The sequence below is a fragment of the Elephas maximus genome, chromosome X (genome assembly GCF_024166365.1).
Source record: "Elephas maximus indicus isolate mEleMax1 chromosome X, mEleMax1 primary haplotype, whole genome shotgun sequence".
NCBI lineage: Eukaryota > Metazoa > Chordata > Mammalia > Proboscidea > Elephantidae > Elephas > Elephas maximus.
This window is the reverse complement of record NC_064846.1, coordinates 5,088,029-5,102,177: the sequence shown is the minus strand read 5'-3', so window position 1 is coordinate 5,102,177 and position 14,149 is coordinate 5,088,029. Positions and strand designations below refer to the sequence as shown.

At 44.0% G+C, this 14,149-nt stretch overlaps 1 protein-coding gene across 2 annotated transcripts; it reads left to right on the top strand.

The window, feature by feature from the left end:
• Positions 1 to 1,073: 1,073 nt before the first annotated feature.
• On the top strand, positions 1,074 to 11,706 carry VMA21 (vacuolar ATPase assembly factor VMA21). 2 transcript variants are annotated; one of them, XM_049873418.1, is made up of 3 exons: positions 1,074 to 1,183; positions 6,627 to 6,736; positions 8,060 to 11,706. In XM_049873418.1, the coding sequence occupies exons 1-3, from the start codon at positions 1,074 to 1,076 to the stop codon at positions 8,200 to 8,202; spliced, it is 363 nt and encodes a 120-aa protein (XP_049729375.1). In that variant the 3' UTR covers positions 8,203 to 11,706. The 2 variants fall into 2 exon arrangements, with proteins under 2 accessions (XP_049729375.1, XP_049729376.1); XM_049873419.1 differs by lacking the exon at positions 1,074 to 1,183 and adding an exon at positions 1,243 to 1,412.
• The last annotated feature ends 2,443 nt before the right edge of the window (positions 11,707 to 14,149 follow it).

Genomic DNA, 14,149 nt, shown 5'->3' with positions numbered 1-14,149 from the left:
ACAAAACCCAGTGCCGTCGAGTCGATTCCAGCTCACAGCAACCCTATAGGACAGAGTAGAACTGCCCAGTAGAGTTTCCAGGGAGCGCCTGGCGGATTTGAACTGCCGACTCTTGGGTTAGCAGCTATAGTACTTAACCACTATGCCACCAGGGTTTCCAAACGGCTGATAGGCCCTATGTATTTGGTCTGCTGGCCACAGTTTGCCGACCCCAGAGGTAGATTAGCTCTAGTTCTGCCCTAGTTGTGACATTAGGTGGTTCTTAGCCACCCGCCTCCTTGTACAGATGAGGTCCAGAGAGGGATTAAGTTTGGACTTAAACCCTGGCTTCCTGCTACCCAGTCCATGGCCCTTTCTACTGTTCTAAGCTGCTAGTTTAGTCATGATTTCAGATGTGGTCTTTGTGTCCATGTAGCGCAGAAAATAGATGTGTGGTCAGCTGCCTTGTCCAGGCATTGACCATGTATGGGCTGTCCTCTTGGTAGCAGCCAGTGGCAGCCTAATTTTGTCAAGCCTGACCCTAGGCTTACGCACCCTTTTCGTTTAGACCTCTCTCGGTTGCCGAAGCCAGGCAAGCCCATCTGTCCTTACTATTTGAGTCTCTGTTGTCTCATTGGCTGCTTTCTGAGCAGCTGCAAAATGTTTGTAACTTTAAGTGGAAGTTGGGGTCACCGGCATCGGGCCCAGAACAGTCACTCTCAGCCCTCTCAGCACTTTCAGCAAGGGCTCTTTCAGCTCTGACAGTCTCTAGTTTTAAGAACGAGGGTGAGTGTTAAGCTAATTCCTCCCTGCTTCCTGCGGCTGGAGGTCCACAGCGGGTAATTATTACTGAGCTAAGCGTTTGCTCGAGGGCTGAGAGAATAATGTGCATTTCTCTTTTTGTGTTGTTGCTGTTGTCGGAAACTGCTTAGTTGCCTAGCACCGCAGTCGTCCGTCTGGTCGTCCTTACTTGTGCCTTGTTGGGCCTGGTCGCGTCCCTGCCACAGCTTGGAGAGAAGGGCCAGGACGGCGGGGAGCAGAGCTGGTTGTGCGCGCTCGGGGGGCGGCGCCCGCGCCGCCGGCCCCAGAGGACCATGCTGCGCGGCAAGGCCCGGCTCAACGTGGAGTGGCTAGGCCACTCGCCAGGCCTGCTCCTCGAGCGCAGGCCGCCCCTGGCAGGCCGCACGCCGCACCGCCCAGGTCGGTAAGTCACGTGAGCGCCTGCTCCGCGCCCTGCGTCCCCTCGTCGCGCCGCGCCTGCGCCGCGGCCCCGCCGGCAGGCACTTCCGGCCGGCCAGGTTGCCCTGTCTTCCGCCCGCGGACAGAGCGCGCCAGGAGCCTCACCGCCCCGCCCTCTAGCCTTGCTGGCGTGGTGCCGCCATGGAGCGCTTGGACAAAGCGGCGCTGAATGCCCTGCAGCCGCCCGACTTCAGGTACCCCGAGCGGGCCGTGGGGAGGCCGGCTGCCCGCGGCCGGCGGCCAGCCTGGCCCTTGGGGCGGCTGCGGGCCGGGGACCTCAAAGGGGCTGGCTGGATTGGCGTCCGCACGGGAGGCTGGTCCCGCGATCGGGAACGGGGCTGGGGCGCGGGGGGCGAGGCGGCTGAGTCGCGGGCCTGCAGCTCCAGCCCCCGTCCTGTGCTTCCTCTCCCTGTCTGTGGTGCGACCTTGCACTCTGTCTTCACTCCAGGGAGAGCTCCCTGAGTATAGGAACCTGGCCTGCTTCGCCTCCTCCTCCTCCCCTGCAGGGCCTGCCTCACAGGGGCTTGGTGACTGTTGGTTGTAGGAGTGCAGATGGAAAGGAGTAGGGGCAGCGGCTGGGGGGACACTGCTTCCCTTGGGGAGCCTGTAGGCCGGGGGCTGAGAGTAGGAATTTGGTGGGAGAGCAGGTAGGCTGGGGAGTGGGGAGGGGTTGGCCCCCATTGATGGGACGACCTCCTTTGTGCCAGGTTCAGTGTAGGCACTTTAGAGCCAGCCTCCGAATTAAGAAACTGCTTCATTTCCCGATTTCAAAGGTGGTGATGTTGAGAGTCAGGATAAGTAACTTGCCCAAGATCACAAAGTTGGGCCATACAATTGGTAAGTGGTGAAGCTGCCATTTGACCAGGCCCGCTGACTCCAAAGCCCCTGATCTTTGGAGTTCTATCATCTTTTCAGTCCCTCACAATGCCGACCTGGGTATTTTTTCCACTATTATGAGGATACCAGCCAATTTTTTTCAGTACGTCAGGTTGGAATACAGTAGCTTTACCAGATTGATTGTAGTGCTTTCTGATGGAATTTGCAATGGAAATCTACTTGCAGTTGAAAAAAGAATTCCCATCTTAAATCTTACTTGCCACAAAAGGGAGCGTGGTAATCTCCCTCTGCTCAGCATTCACTGCAGAAGTTGATGTGAAGTGGATGAACTCTAGGTGGTGGTAAGAGTGGGGGCACAAAAAGCCTCAACCTGAATTTTGTCCTTTGTGTGAGGCCAGCTTTAATTCTGGCCTTTCGCTGTCCTCATTTCTAACAAGTCTCAATAATACTGAATTGGAGACACACAGAGGAAATCAATTACTTGCATCAGTTGCTTTGTTTCGAGAATAAATCACCAGTCCTACCCAAGCAGCTTTGTTCCGGTAGAGCCACCAGCTGTAGTGAGCTGAGACTGGAAATGGCCTATAAAAGTGAGAGGACGTTTCCTAGTTTTCAAAAGCTTGTGCACTTAGGTTGCCTTTATACCTAGTCCCATATTTGTGAAATTATAATCCGGAAAAATGAAGGAGTCCTGGTGGCACAATGGTTAAGCACTTAGAACAGACCTGGAGACCGGCTCCCATAAAAATTCATCACCGGTGGGTGCCCCATAGGGTTTTCGAGGTTGTAATCTTTACGGAAATGGTCATATCTTTCTGCCGCAGAGAAGCTGGTGGGTTCGAACTGGCCAATCTTTCGGTTAGCAGCCCAGCGCTTGCTTATCCACAGTGCCACCAAGGTGCCTTCTATGAAGATTACAGCCCAGAAAACCCTATGAGTCAGTTCTACTCTGCACTATAGGGTTGGAATCTACTCGATGGCACATGGCAACAGCCATAACCCAGAAAAATAGTCAAAGTTTTTGAAGGTTAAGGTAAAAACAGGAGTGAGAGGGAATTGAAAGAAAATAGGCTACAGATTGATATGGTATGCTGAGTGCATGGGGGCTAGAAATTAACATGTACAAAAGGAAAGGTTGATGCTGTTTAAAATTGTTTTATGATATATCAGCTCTTCAATAATAAGCCTTTTTCCAAAATCTGGGCCAGATAATACGTATTCAACAGGGATAATCTAAAGATAATTTGTGAACCCTCCTTTTCTCTAGATTATCTAAACTATGTCCCTTTATCAAGTTAGATAACCTGAAACTCGAATACCTGAAACACATCCTTGAACTCACCTTAGAAACACGAAGGTCCTGTGCTTTGTTGGGTGGTCCATCAAAGAAGTGGTCATATGGTGACTTTTTATATGTTTTTGAGAATTGCTGCTGGAGATGGTCATGTTCTTCAGGAAGAGTTACACAATAAATCCCTCCAAAATTTTAGTGCTAGGGAACAGTAGGTGTCTTCCGAGAGTGAGGGGGCTTGTGTTTATTAGATGAGGGCTGTGTAATTCAGTGATCTGCAAAGATCCATTGAAGTACTAAAAGAAAATAGAACTTCCATTTATTAACTTCAACGTACTTTTAATCTCATCCTTTGTAGTATCTATTTTTGTGTGTGTTTTATGTTGTAAAGAGTGTGTCAGTAGAATGTAGATAATTTATAAAAAATTTGATGTCTATATTAAAACCAAAAAAAACCCCACCAAACCCGTTGATTCCAGCTCATGGTGAGCCTATAGGAGAGAGTAGAACTGCCCTATAGGGTTTCCAAGGAGCGGCTGGTGGATTTGAACTGCTGACCTTTCGGTTCGCAGCCGAGCTCTTAACCACTGTGCCACCAGGGCTCCATGTCTATATTGGGGTAGTACAGACAGTTAACAAGCTCAGCTCCTAACTGAGAAGTTGGAGGTTCCAGTCCACCCAGAGGCACCTTGGAAGACAGACCAGGTAATCTACTTGTAAAAAAGCAGCCTTTGAAAATGCTGTGGAGCACAATTCTACCCTGACACGTATGGGGTTGCCATGAGTGGGAATTGACTTGATGACAACTGGTTTGGTTATATTGGGTTGTGTATTTAAAAAAAAAAAATTTTTTTTAACCGATGGTCAGAAGTTTTATTGAGTCAAAAAAGTTTGGAGACCATTGATAAAAAGTTGAGATGTTCCCTTTTCTGGGCTGCCAGAACCCTCCAAGCTAATCGTATACCCAGTTTTAATAACTGTAGCCTGGGTTCACTGTGGGTACAGAGAAATGTGCCGGACTATCTAGGAAACAGGCTGTTCCATTAAGTGTTGTAATAAACCCGATCTGATGCTGCTGAGTCAATTCTGACTCATAGTGACCCTATAGGACAGAGTAGAACTGTCCCATAGGATTTCCAAGGAGTGGCTGGTGGATTCGAACTGGCAACCTTTTGGTTAGCAGCTGGGTTCTTAACCACGGCGCCACCAGGGCTAACAGGTATGAACTAAATGCAGTCGGATCCCAGAGCAGAGGACAGTTTGGTCCAGCTGGCCATATATCAGGAAAGGTGCATGGAAGAGAGGCTATTTTTTCTGGCCCTTGGAGGCTGGGCTGCCTCCTTCCTAAGGATACAGATGAAAACTTCAGTGGTGCCTCCAGTTGAGGATTACTAGAAAGAGAACAAGCTCAAGTGTTAACTATGGGGATACGGTTAGAAGTGTGTTAAGGTAGTCTGAGGCTGCTTGCTTTTTTCTTTTAAAGGAACCTTAAACTAAGTGATTGTAGTTCTGGGGCTTGCTGCTTTTATAATGTATGAGGCAAGCTGTGGGCATGTGTCCAAGGTTTCTGGCAGTGTCTCCAAGCTGCACATTCAGTAGCGTGGCTTGTTTGTAGCACGGTCTAGAACAGCTGCTAACGTACACATTTACTTAATGAAAAGTCAGTAAAAACAACATTAAGGACAATTTTGAAAACAGGAAAAATAACTTTAGTTATGTACTTTATCTAGTCTTTTTTTTGTGTGCACATATTTTGAACATAATTGGGATAGTATAGGGAGCCCTGGTGGCACAGTGGTTAAGCACTCAGCTGCCAACCAAAAAGTCAGCGTCTCAAACCCACCAGCAGCTTCACGGGAGAAATATGTGGCAGTCGGTTTCCTTAAAGATCACAGCCTTGGAAACCCTATGGGGCAGTTCCACTGTGTCCTATAAGGTCGCTATGAGTTGGAGTGGACTCGACAGCAACAGGTTTGATTCGGTTTTAAAAATCATTTTCCTGTTATTGAACATTTTTATGTTACCCAGTTTTGTTTCTTTGTACTGTTATGTTGATGTTTATATTGCTAATGTTTTTTTTTTATTTTTATTGTCCTTTAAGTGAAAGTTTACAAACCAGTCTCTCATACAAAAATTTATAGACACCTTGCCATATACTCCTAGTTGCTCTCCCACTAATGAGACAGCACGCTCCTTCTCTCTCCCCGTATTCCCTTTGTCCATTCAACCAGCCTCAGTCCCCTGCCCACATAGCCTCATGTGTATACTTCAGCAAAGAAACTCCAAAACCAAAAAACCCACTGCCATCGAGTCAATTCCGACTCATAGCGACCCTATAGAAACTCACTGCTCACCAATATCATTTTCTATCTTGTAGTCCAGTCCAATCCCTGTCTGAAGAGTTGGCGTCGGGAATGGTTTCTGTCTTGGGCTAACAGAAGGTCTGGGGACCATGACCTCTGGCGTCTTTCCACTCTCAGTCAGATCATTAAGTCTGGTCTTTTTATGAGAATTCGAGGTCTGCATCCCATTGCTCTCCTGCTCCGTCAGTATATAGCTAATGTTTTAAGTAGCAGCTTATCAGATTTCTTTTCCTTTAAGTAATTCGAAAAGCTTTATTGCATTCTTAAGGATAATCGTACTGCTTTTAGAAGAAAACTTTTTTCATTGGAATATGTGTTTGATTTTAAAATAGTCAGTAGACAGAATTTACCAAATAGAAAACGTTTACATCAAGCTTTAATGTGTCCGTTTTCTTAGGTGGAGCCTCAGTTTTAGCTACTCCAGCTACTAATTATGCAGGCCTTTGAAGTCTGCTGGCTGCAGCTGCATCTGGGTTGTTCCGGGCTGCTGCTTCTCCTTAGGCTCTCGGGTCTCGTTGACCCGTATCCATCGGGTCTTGTTGGTGGCGATCCTTTGTGAACATTCATTAGTTGTTTTCTATGTATCTTCTCCCACACCTCTGGGGTTATAAAATCTGTAATTATGATTTGTACATTTTTTTGTCATGCTTTGGAGGTCAGGAGCCACTTCCACACTCATTCGCTCACTGGATCTTAATGACAGCCTCTTGGAGGTGGTGGTGGCGGTGTGATCCCCAGTTAGGGCTCTGGGATCTTCCAGTTCGAGTCCCTGGCTGGACTTGTCCTCCTGTGGCCACTGCTTCCGAGGCAGGGACCACGGTTCAGAGTCTTGCCTGTGGCTGCCTAGAACGCCTGCACACAGGGATGCTCAGGAACGGCCCAGCAGGTGCTGATTTTCTTTGTCTAATTTATTCCAGGAGTGAAAGTTCATTAGCATCTACCCTGAAGACGCTCCTGTTCTTCACCGCCTTGATGATTACGGTTCCTATCGGGTTATATTTCACGACTAAATCATACGTTTTTGAAGGTAACTCTAGACCCATAAAATAAGACATTTTCCCCTCAATATATTTACTTAAGATCCTGTGCTTTTTTTTTTTTTTCATAATTGCAGACTGGGTCGTCTATTTCGTTTCTTCCAACTGTTTTTGCTTTTCCAAAAATACTGCTCACAATGAGTCTTAACTTCAGGAAACGTACTTTTCATCACTCGCAGTTATTTCTGCTTGATGTCTTATTTGTTTATGGTTTTCTGTGAAATTGATTGCAAATCATTTCTTTCGGTATCCCTTTGAGAGCAGGGCTTGGCTGGTACAGGAAGTGAAATTTGGGTTTTAGTATACCTTGGGTGGGGGCAGTGGTAAAATTTTCACCTTCCACGTGGGAGACCTGGGTTCGATTCCTGGCCAGTATATCTCATGCACAGCCACCACCCATCTGTCAGTGGAGGCTGGCTTGTTGCTGTGATGCTGAACAGGTTTCTGAGCACTTCCAGACTAAGAGGAACTAGGAAAAAAGGCCTAGTGATCTACTTTCAAAGATGAGCCAGTGATGATTCTATGGATCACAACTGCAATCCAGAACCCATTATGGGGATGGCACAGGACTGGGCACCGGTTTGTTCCCGTGTGCGTGGGGTCATCATGAGTTGGAGTTGACTCAGCAGCAGCTAACAACCAACCTTTGGTGACAGACATTGGAAGGAAGAGAAAATGAAGTTCCCTTTTTGTTGCTGAAGTCTTTAGATGAAGTTATAATTACAGTTTCCTTTTAAGATAATGTTGTTAGTATATAGAAGATACTCATGTCCTTGAGTAGGTACTTGGTTGATCACCACTCACAAGTATTCACTTTTTAATTGCCTGACTAGGTAAATGTTGTTAGCTGTCATCAGGTTGGAAACCCTGGTGGCATAGTGGTTAAGAGCTGTGGCTGCTAACCGAAAGGTTGGCAGTTAAGATCCACCGGGCGCTCCTTGGAAACTCTATGCGACAGTTCTACTCTGTCCTACAGGGTAGCTATGAGTCAGAATCGACTCAATGGCAACAGGCTTGGCAACGAGTCATCAGGTTGGCCCACAACTTATGGTGACGCCATGTGTTACAGAGGAGACCTGCTCCGTTGGGTTTTCTTGGCCGTAATCTTTATGGAATCAGATGGCCAGGCCTTTCTTCTGCAGAGTCACTGCGCGGGTTCAAACCACCTACCTAATGGTTAGCAGCCAATTGCAAACCACTTGCACCACCCAGGCTCCTGACTAGATAAATATATAGCTAATAAAATGTAGTAGGCTTTGGTTTTTGTATTTTGGTAAAATTTGGAATAAAATGAAAACCTTTTTCCCTTGTAGGCGCCTTGGGCATGTCCAGTCGGGACAGCTATTTTTATGCCGCTATTGTGGCAGTGGTTGCTGTCCACGTGGTGCTGGCCCTGTTCCTGTACGTGGCGTGGAACGAAGGCTCACGACAGTGGCGTGAAGGCAAACAAGATTAAAGAGAACACCACCTTCTGATAACGTTCAGTTGATTTTTCAAAATGAAAATGCTTCTGGGGGCAGTGATGATTATAATAAAATTGGAAGAACATGTTAAAATCAATCCTAAGGAGTCATGTTTGACTAGTGTAAAAGTTGATCTTTGTAATACAGTGGTTTGTAATAATCAATTTTAACTGTATGTGTCTTTCATTTGCAGATGAGAATTTAGAAAAGTTAAATTAGTTCCAAATAGTATGTTGAATTAGTTCCACGTAATTCTGGTAAAAATGTTATCTTACAACAGTGTGTTTTACAGCATTTTGTCTTTTACTTGGTTTTGCGTGGTACTTCTCTGGACATATTAAGGTTGATACAGAGAAGGAAATTGAAGCTTCATTTTACACTGGAACACTTTCCTAACTCAGGAAAAATGCCAGGTCATTGGATTTTGTTATTTTAGATTTCTTACAAAATGTTTAAATTGTACACACTGGAATTAATCTGAATGCCACTGAGGAATTCTGCATAAAGTATAATTCCCTGGTCAGTGGGATTCTTTTTTTACATTATTTTATGGGTAAACTAGTCTACATCAGACCATTCATGATAAAAGGACTTGTTTTATTGAAGGATATAGAGAGCAAAGCAAGTCACAGATCTGTATGGTTAGATAATCCTTGAGGTCCTATCCTTAGTCTATTTTTTCCAGCCATTTGGTACTACTTATGTGGGTTTTTATGTGTGCTCTAAAAACAAGCCTCCAAAATGTTTTCTTTCATAATACATGTTTACTGTAGAAAATAGAAAAACGCATAATAAAATGTGAAGAGAATTAGAATTTTCCATAATTTTGTCACCTGGAGATAACCACTATTTTGGCTTGTATCCTATGTTTTGAGAGCCATTTCTTAATGCTGCTTCAGTAGACAGTAAAAGTTTGGTGTAAGTTCACATTCTGCCAACTTTTCCCTGACAACCATTTGCAGTTTCTCAGGTTAGGGATTACTTTGCCTGCTTTCTAGTAAACCACATTCTACCATTAATCTTTTAACTAGACATCTCTTACGTGTTTGCCAGCACCCGTATATTTGTTCTCCCTTATCATTTATTCTTTTGGTGGAACTGGACTAGAGGAATAGTGATGCTTAGGCATGAACGTCAAGTAGGCATTTGTGTTTGATTGTCAAGAACAATAAAAGATGAATACGACTATTGTAGGACTGTTTTTCTTATAGTTAAATGTTGCTTACAGTTTAAATGTCTTCTTTAAGCATTTGTTATAAATGTAAAATGTTTTCTAAAAAAGACTACGATTTTAATAAATGGTGTTTGAGTGAATGGTAGATTTCTGGACATCCCCTCTTCAGATGCCCTGTCATGCTTAGAATTGCCCTCTCATTTGTTTTCTATACAAAGCCACATTTTTTCTTGGACTTGTAAAATAATAATGTCCAATGTTGGATTATTTTGGTTGGTTTCAAACATTTGCTGAGTAGACAGTGATGAGAGTATTTTTTTTCTGCAAGTATTTAAACTAGGAATGCATGTAAAAGCAGTTGGAATTTCCTCTTGGTAATAAGTACCAAGGCTCTGAAAGTTAGGATTGGGTGCTAGGGTCGATACTTCAAATTATTACAAAGTAGGCTTGTTTTCAAACCAGTTAGTTTTTTCCTACGGTTTTAACTGTTAACTCACTAGTTCGCTGCTATTCTTAACTATATTAAATAGCATATGGTATTTAACAAATAGATTTATTTTTCAAGATGTTTCACTGGTTTTCTCTTGCACGGTGTACATACTTCATGTTGTATAGAAAGGAAAGCTACAGTTCGAGCCCTTATAAATGTGAGGAATATATTCACTATTGGTTGAAAATTGTTTGTAAAGAATAACCTGAATTAGGAGGTGGAACTTGCAGTGTCGGTATGAGCTGCCAATGAGCACTGTTGACCATAACAGAACTTTCCTCACGTCCCATTTTGCCCCCCAGAATGTACTCTTTTTCCCCATTGTGCTGAAAAATGAACAGTCTGCTGAAAATGCATCTGATGTCATTAGCTCTTCAAATGGATATCATTTTACATGTCATAGTAGAATGCAGTTTTGAGTTATTACTGAGGAAATGTAAGCCTCCATAAAAAAACTTTTGTCATTTTTCATGGCAACCTAACAGAAATACATAGTAATAATTTAACATGAGAATGTTCTTATCAGAATCTCATCAGCTTAGCCAAAAGCAATGATTGGCTTGTTTGGTATTTGTTTTCCGTTTCCATATAAATTTGTATCTACAGCTAGTGTCCCAAGGAGGCCAGTAAAAAGAGTTACACAGATAAGGTGTACCCGAAGAAAGATTAAAGCTGAAGGTACGTGAAGCAAAGGATTTATATCATGTTTTACACTTACCTATTATGGATTTCAAGCCCTGGTGGCACAGTGGTTAAGTGACAGGGCTGCTCATCAAAAGGCTGGCAGTTCAAATCCACCAGCTGCTCTTTGGAAACCTGATGGGGCAGATCTGCTCTCTTCTGGGGTCACTGTGGGTCGGAATCAACTCAATGGCGGTGGGTTTGGTTTGGTTGAGGCTGATTATTTCTAGTCTCCAGACAAGTTCATGTTCATGGTTTCATTATGCTCAAGTGAAGTTGTAGACTTGCTAGGCCCATTGGATAGAGCACAGGGTTTGTCCCTGGCCTCAGGTCAGCAGCAGAGTTCTCGGCTGTCAGGTGCTCTGTGTAGCCCACGAGAGTAGTACAACTTGATGAATTCAGACTCCTAAACGTAGATCGTTTTTACAAAAGCTGGGCTGAAGCAGCACGTTCGTAACTTGGTGAGATTTCTTCTTCGTTTTTACAGAGAAAGAGTCACCTTAAAAAAATTATTTTCAGGGATTTGGGGAAGCTAAAGATAAATATTAACATGTACTATAAATGACTTAGCCCCTTATATAGTAGTCATCAAAAGGCAGTGTGGAATTCCTCTACTTAACATCACTTCTGGCCACACTTTTCTTGCCTGTTTTGTTGCTACGTGTACTTGAAGTACTATCTGCATTCTTTTAAAGATGTTCTCTAAGTCATATTTGTCAGTTATACAGACTAGTCTTCCTTTCTCCCAAGTTCAGGGAAATCTCACCGAACAGTAATGATAGCAATAGCTAACTATATCTGCACAGCACCTTACAGTTTGCAAAGAACAGTCACACATTCTCATTTGAGTTTTGCATAGTGAACCTGTTAACGAGATGTCTCGACAACGATGCTGAAAGTATTAGAAACTTGAAATCACTAGAGTTGTTGAGTATGCTGTAGTATGAATAGTGCCCTGACTAGGGGGACGTTTTAGGTGCGCTGCATTTAAAGCTATGTGTAATTAGCAAAATGGCGGGCTTGAGTTCTTGAATCCGATTTACCTTTGTAAATGATGCTTTTCTAACCGTTATCTGAATGGGTTTTGTACTCATTAGATTCTAGCCTGTAATTTGTATAAATTAGCCATCTGGTGTCATTAAAAGTGTTCGTAATGTCACTTTGATGTGTCTTGATTCAATTAATAGTATGTTTATTAGCATCTCTTTTTTATGAATTTGTCTGCCTCTCTGTTTATACCATGTAGAATATGTACAGAGCCGCCAAGAGTAAACCTCTATGCAGTAAGTACGTGTGAGTTGTTAGACTGGTTGGGGGCGTCTGTGAGGGAGGTGAGACAGCAAAGCCTGGTCACACTTGTCTGGGGTGGGCTGGGGGTAGGGGGGGTGGATAGGCTTTAAATACTTAAAGGAGTGAGAAAGGTTGAGACGTACTTGTGGTGATGTCCAGCAGGCCACCCCATCATAACCAAGGACCCGTGGCCTCCCGTGTGGTGTTGATTCCACTCCAGCTCCTTTCTGTGCTGCTGAGGACTCCAGTGAGTCCTTGCTCCCAACTGCAATCCACTTCTAACAGATTTGAGGCCTTGCAGTATAAGAATATATGGTTACAGATTATAAAATGTCCAGGGACCTCAGGGACAGCTAATGACTGTTCTGTATGTTTCTATAATGCCGTCAAAACCCATAAGATAGAAGTCACTGTGATGCTTTCAAAATGCGCCTGCATAATCACTCGTGATAAGAACTTAGAAATATGTATACTTTTGTAAGGCTCTCTAACATAAGCCATGAGAAAGTTACTTAGAAAATTTCTGAATTCAGACCCAGAAGCATGTGAACAATGTGGTAAACAACCTATAAGTTGACTTTGACCCGACATGCTGTGATAAAAGAAAACATAGCATAGTTAATCTTTATAAACTGTCCTTAGGTCATAAGTCTAAACAACCTTCCTAATCTCTAACCTTGAAGAAAAGAAAAATGTGACAATCGTCTAATCTCTAAGCCTGGAGAAATGACATAGCATACTAGTTTTTGGCGTCACACTAGCCCTTACTGTGTGAGGCCAAAGTGAGAATTTCACATGTAAACACTGAATTTCTGCTTTCTCACTGAGAGAATACAAAAAAAAAAAAAACCCAACTCGTTGCCATGGAGTCGATTCTGACCCATAGCGACCCTACAGAGGCAAACACCAAGAGCCTGCTGAGACCCTCCCCCTCCCCCGCTTTCAACCTTGGACCGTGGCTATAAGGTAACTCTGCTTAAAAGCGTGGAATCTAAAGATGTGGACCCTAACCGTTGAACTAACACTGTAATTGCAATTGTGAATTCTGATTCTCCGGTTCTGGATGAATGTTGTGAGGTCTTATATGCCTTGCCATAACTACCTTGCAATAAACTAAACGAGTTTATGTGTAGGATTTTGAGAAATTAATAGATACTTGGGTTTGTCATGCATAAACTGTTAATTTCTAAAATCCTACACAACAAGGACCTTGCAGAAACCATACAGCAGCAATTCTAAAAGTTAACCAATCCGAACCTCTGGGAGCGGGACCTGGAAATCTCTTATCTGTATCTGACGTGCAGCCAGAACTGAGAACTGCTGCAAGAGTTAGCATTTTCCCTCTTTTAATGCTGGACTTGAAGATGCTTGCATAAATCCTCAAGGGGGCACCCGCTTTATTCACCAAAGGCAGACCCTGTGCGATGCTGTGTTGAAGGTTCCATTGAAATCACCGTACCCTTGCAGATCCATCCTGAGACGGCTTCACTGCTAGTAGATTATGTTAAAGGAGAAGTTTAGCACAGGCAATGACCAACTTGGAAACAACTTAGCCGTGCATAGAAATGGCCACTGCTGCTCCAGTGATACCTGGCCCTTACCTGGAATCCTCATTTTTGTGGCCTTTACAGATAGGGAAAACCTAGGAGGTGATTTGTGGTTTCAAAAGGAAAGAAAGTAATGGAGAAAACCGGAAATGGTTTCCTAGGCATATCTGCCCTATTCGGCTCTGTTAATAGGATGCCTCCCCTGTCCCAAATCCCTGTCTCCTCACTGCTTACGCTAGCCCTCTAAAGATGCACTGAGATGAATCTTTTTTAGAAAATACAGGCCTGGGAGGAATTAGGTTGGAGAGCAGTTGTCACATTCTAGCAACTTTGTAGATGCTCCCCTCCCAACAGTTAAAACCAGCTGCCCTGAGGGAATGGATAGAACAAATGGTTCTTAGTTGCCTACTTGAGTGGATTCCGACTAGTGGCGACCCCACGTGTTACACAATAGAACTGCTCCATAGGGTTTTCCAGGCTGTGACATTTTGGAAGCAGATCACCAGGCCTGTCTCCCGAGGCACTGCTGGCTGGGTTCTAATCACTCCCCCCCTTCAGACCATTGGGGTGGCTGTTGCAGCAGGACGCCTCTCACCAGGAGCAACAGATGTTTTAATTGTCACATGGAACTCGAGGAACAAGCTTCTTGATCCCTGGTCACATGTTAAAACACATGTAATTATTTGAATCAAATAAGCATTGGTATATTGAATTTTTTAATTATTTTCATTATGAGCATGCAATGTAGTTTTTGATGC

Coding starts and splice junctions, on each gene's coding strand:
- VMA21 (XM_049873418.1), top strand. CDS start 1,074: ATGCTGCGCGGCAAGGCCCGGCTCAACGTGGAGTGGCTAGGCCACTCG. Junction 1,184..6,626: donor ACGCCGCACCGCCCAGGTCG/GTAAGTCACGTG, acceptor AATTTATTCCAG/GAGTGAAAGTTCATTAGCAT. Junction 6,737..8,059: donor TAAATCATACGTTTTTGAAG/GTAACTCTAGAC, acceptor TTTCCCTTGTAG/GCGCCTTGGGCATGTCCAGT.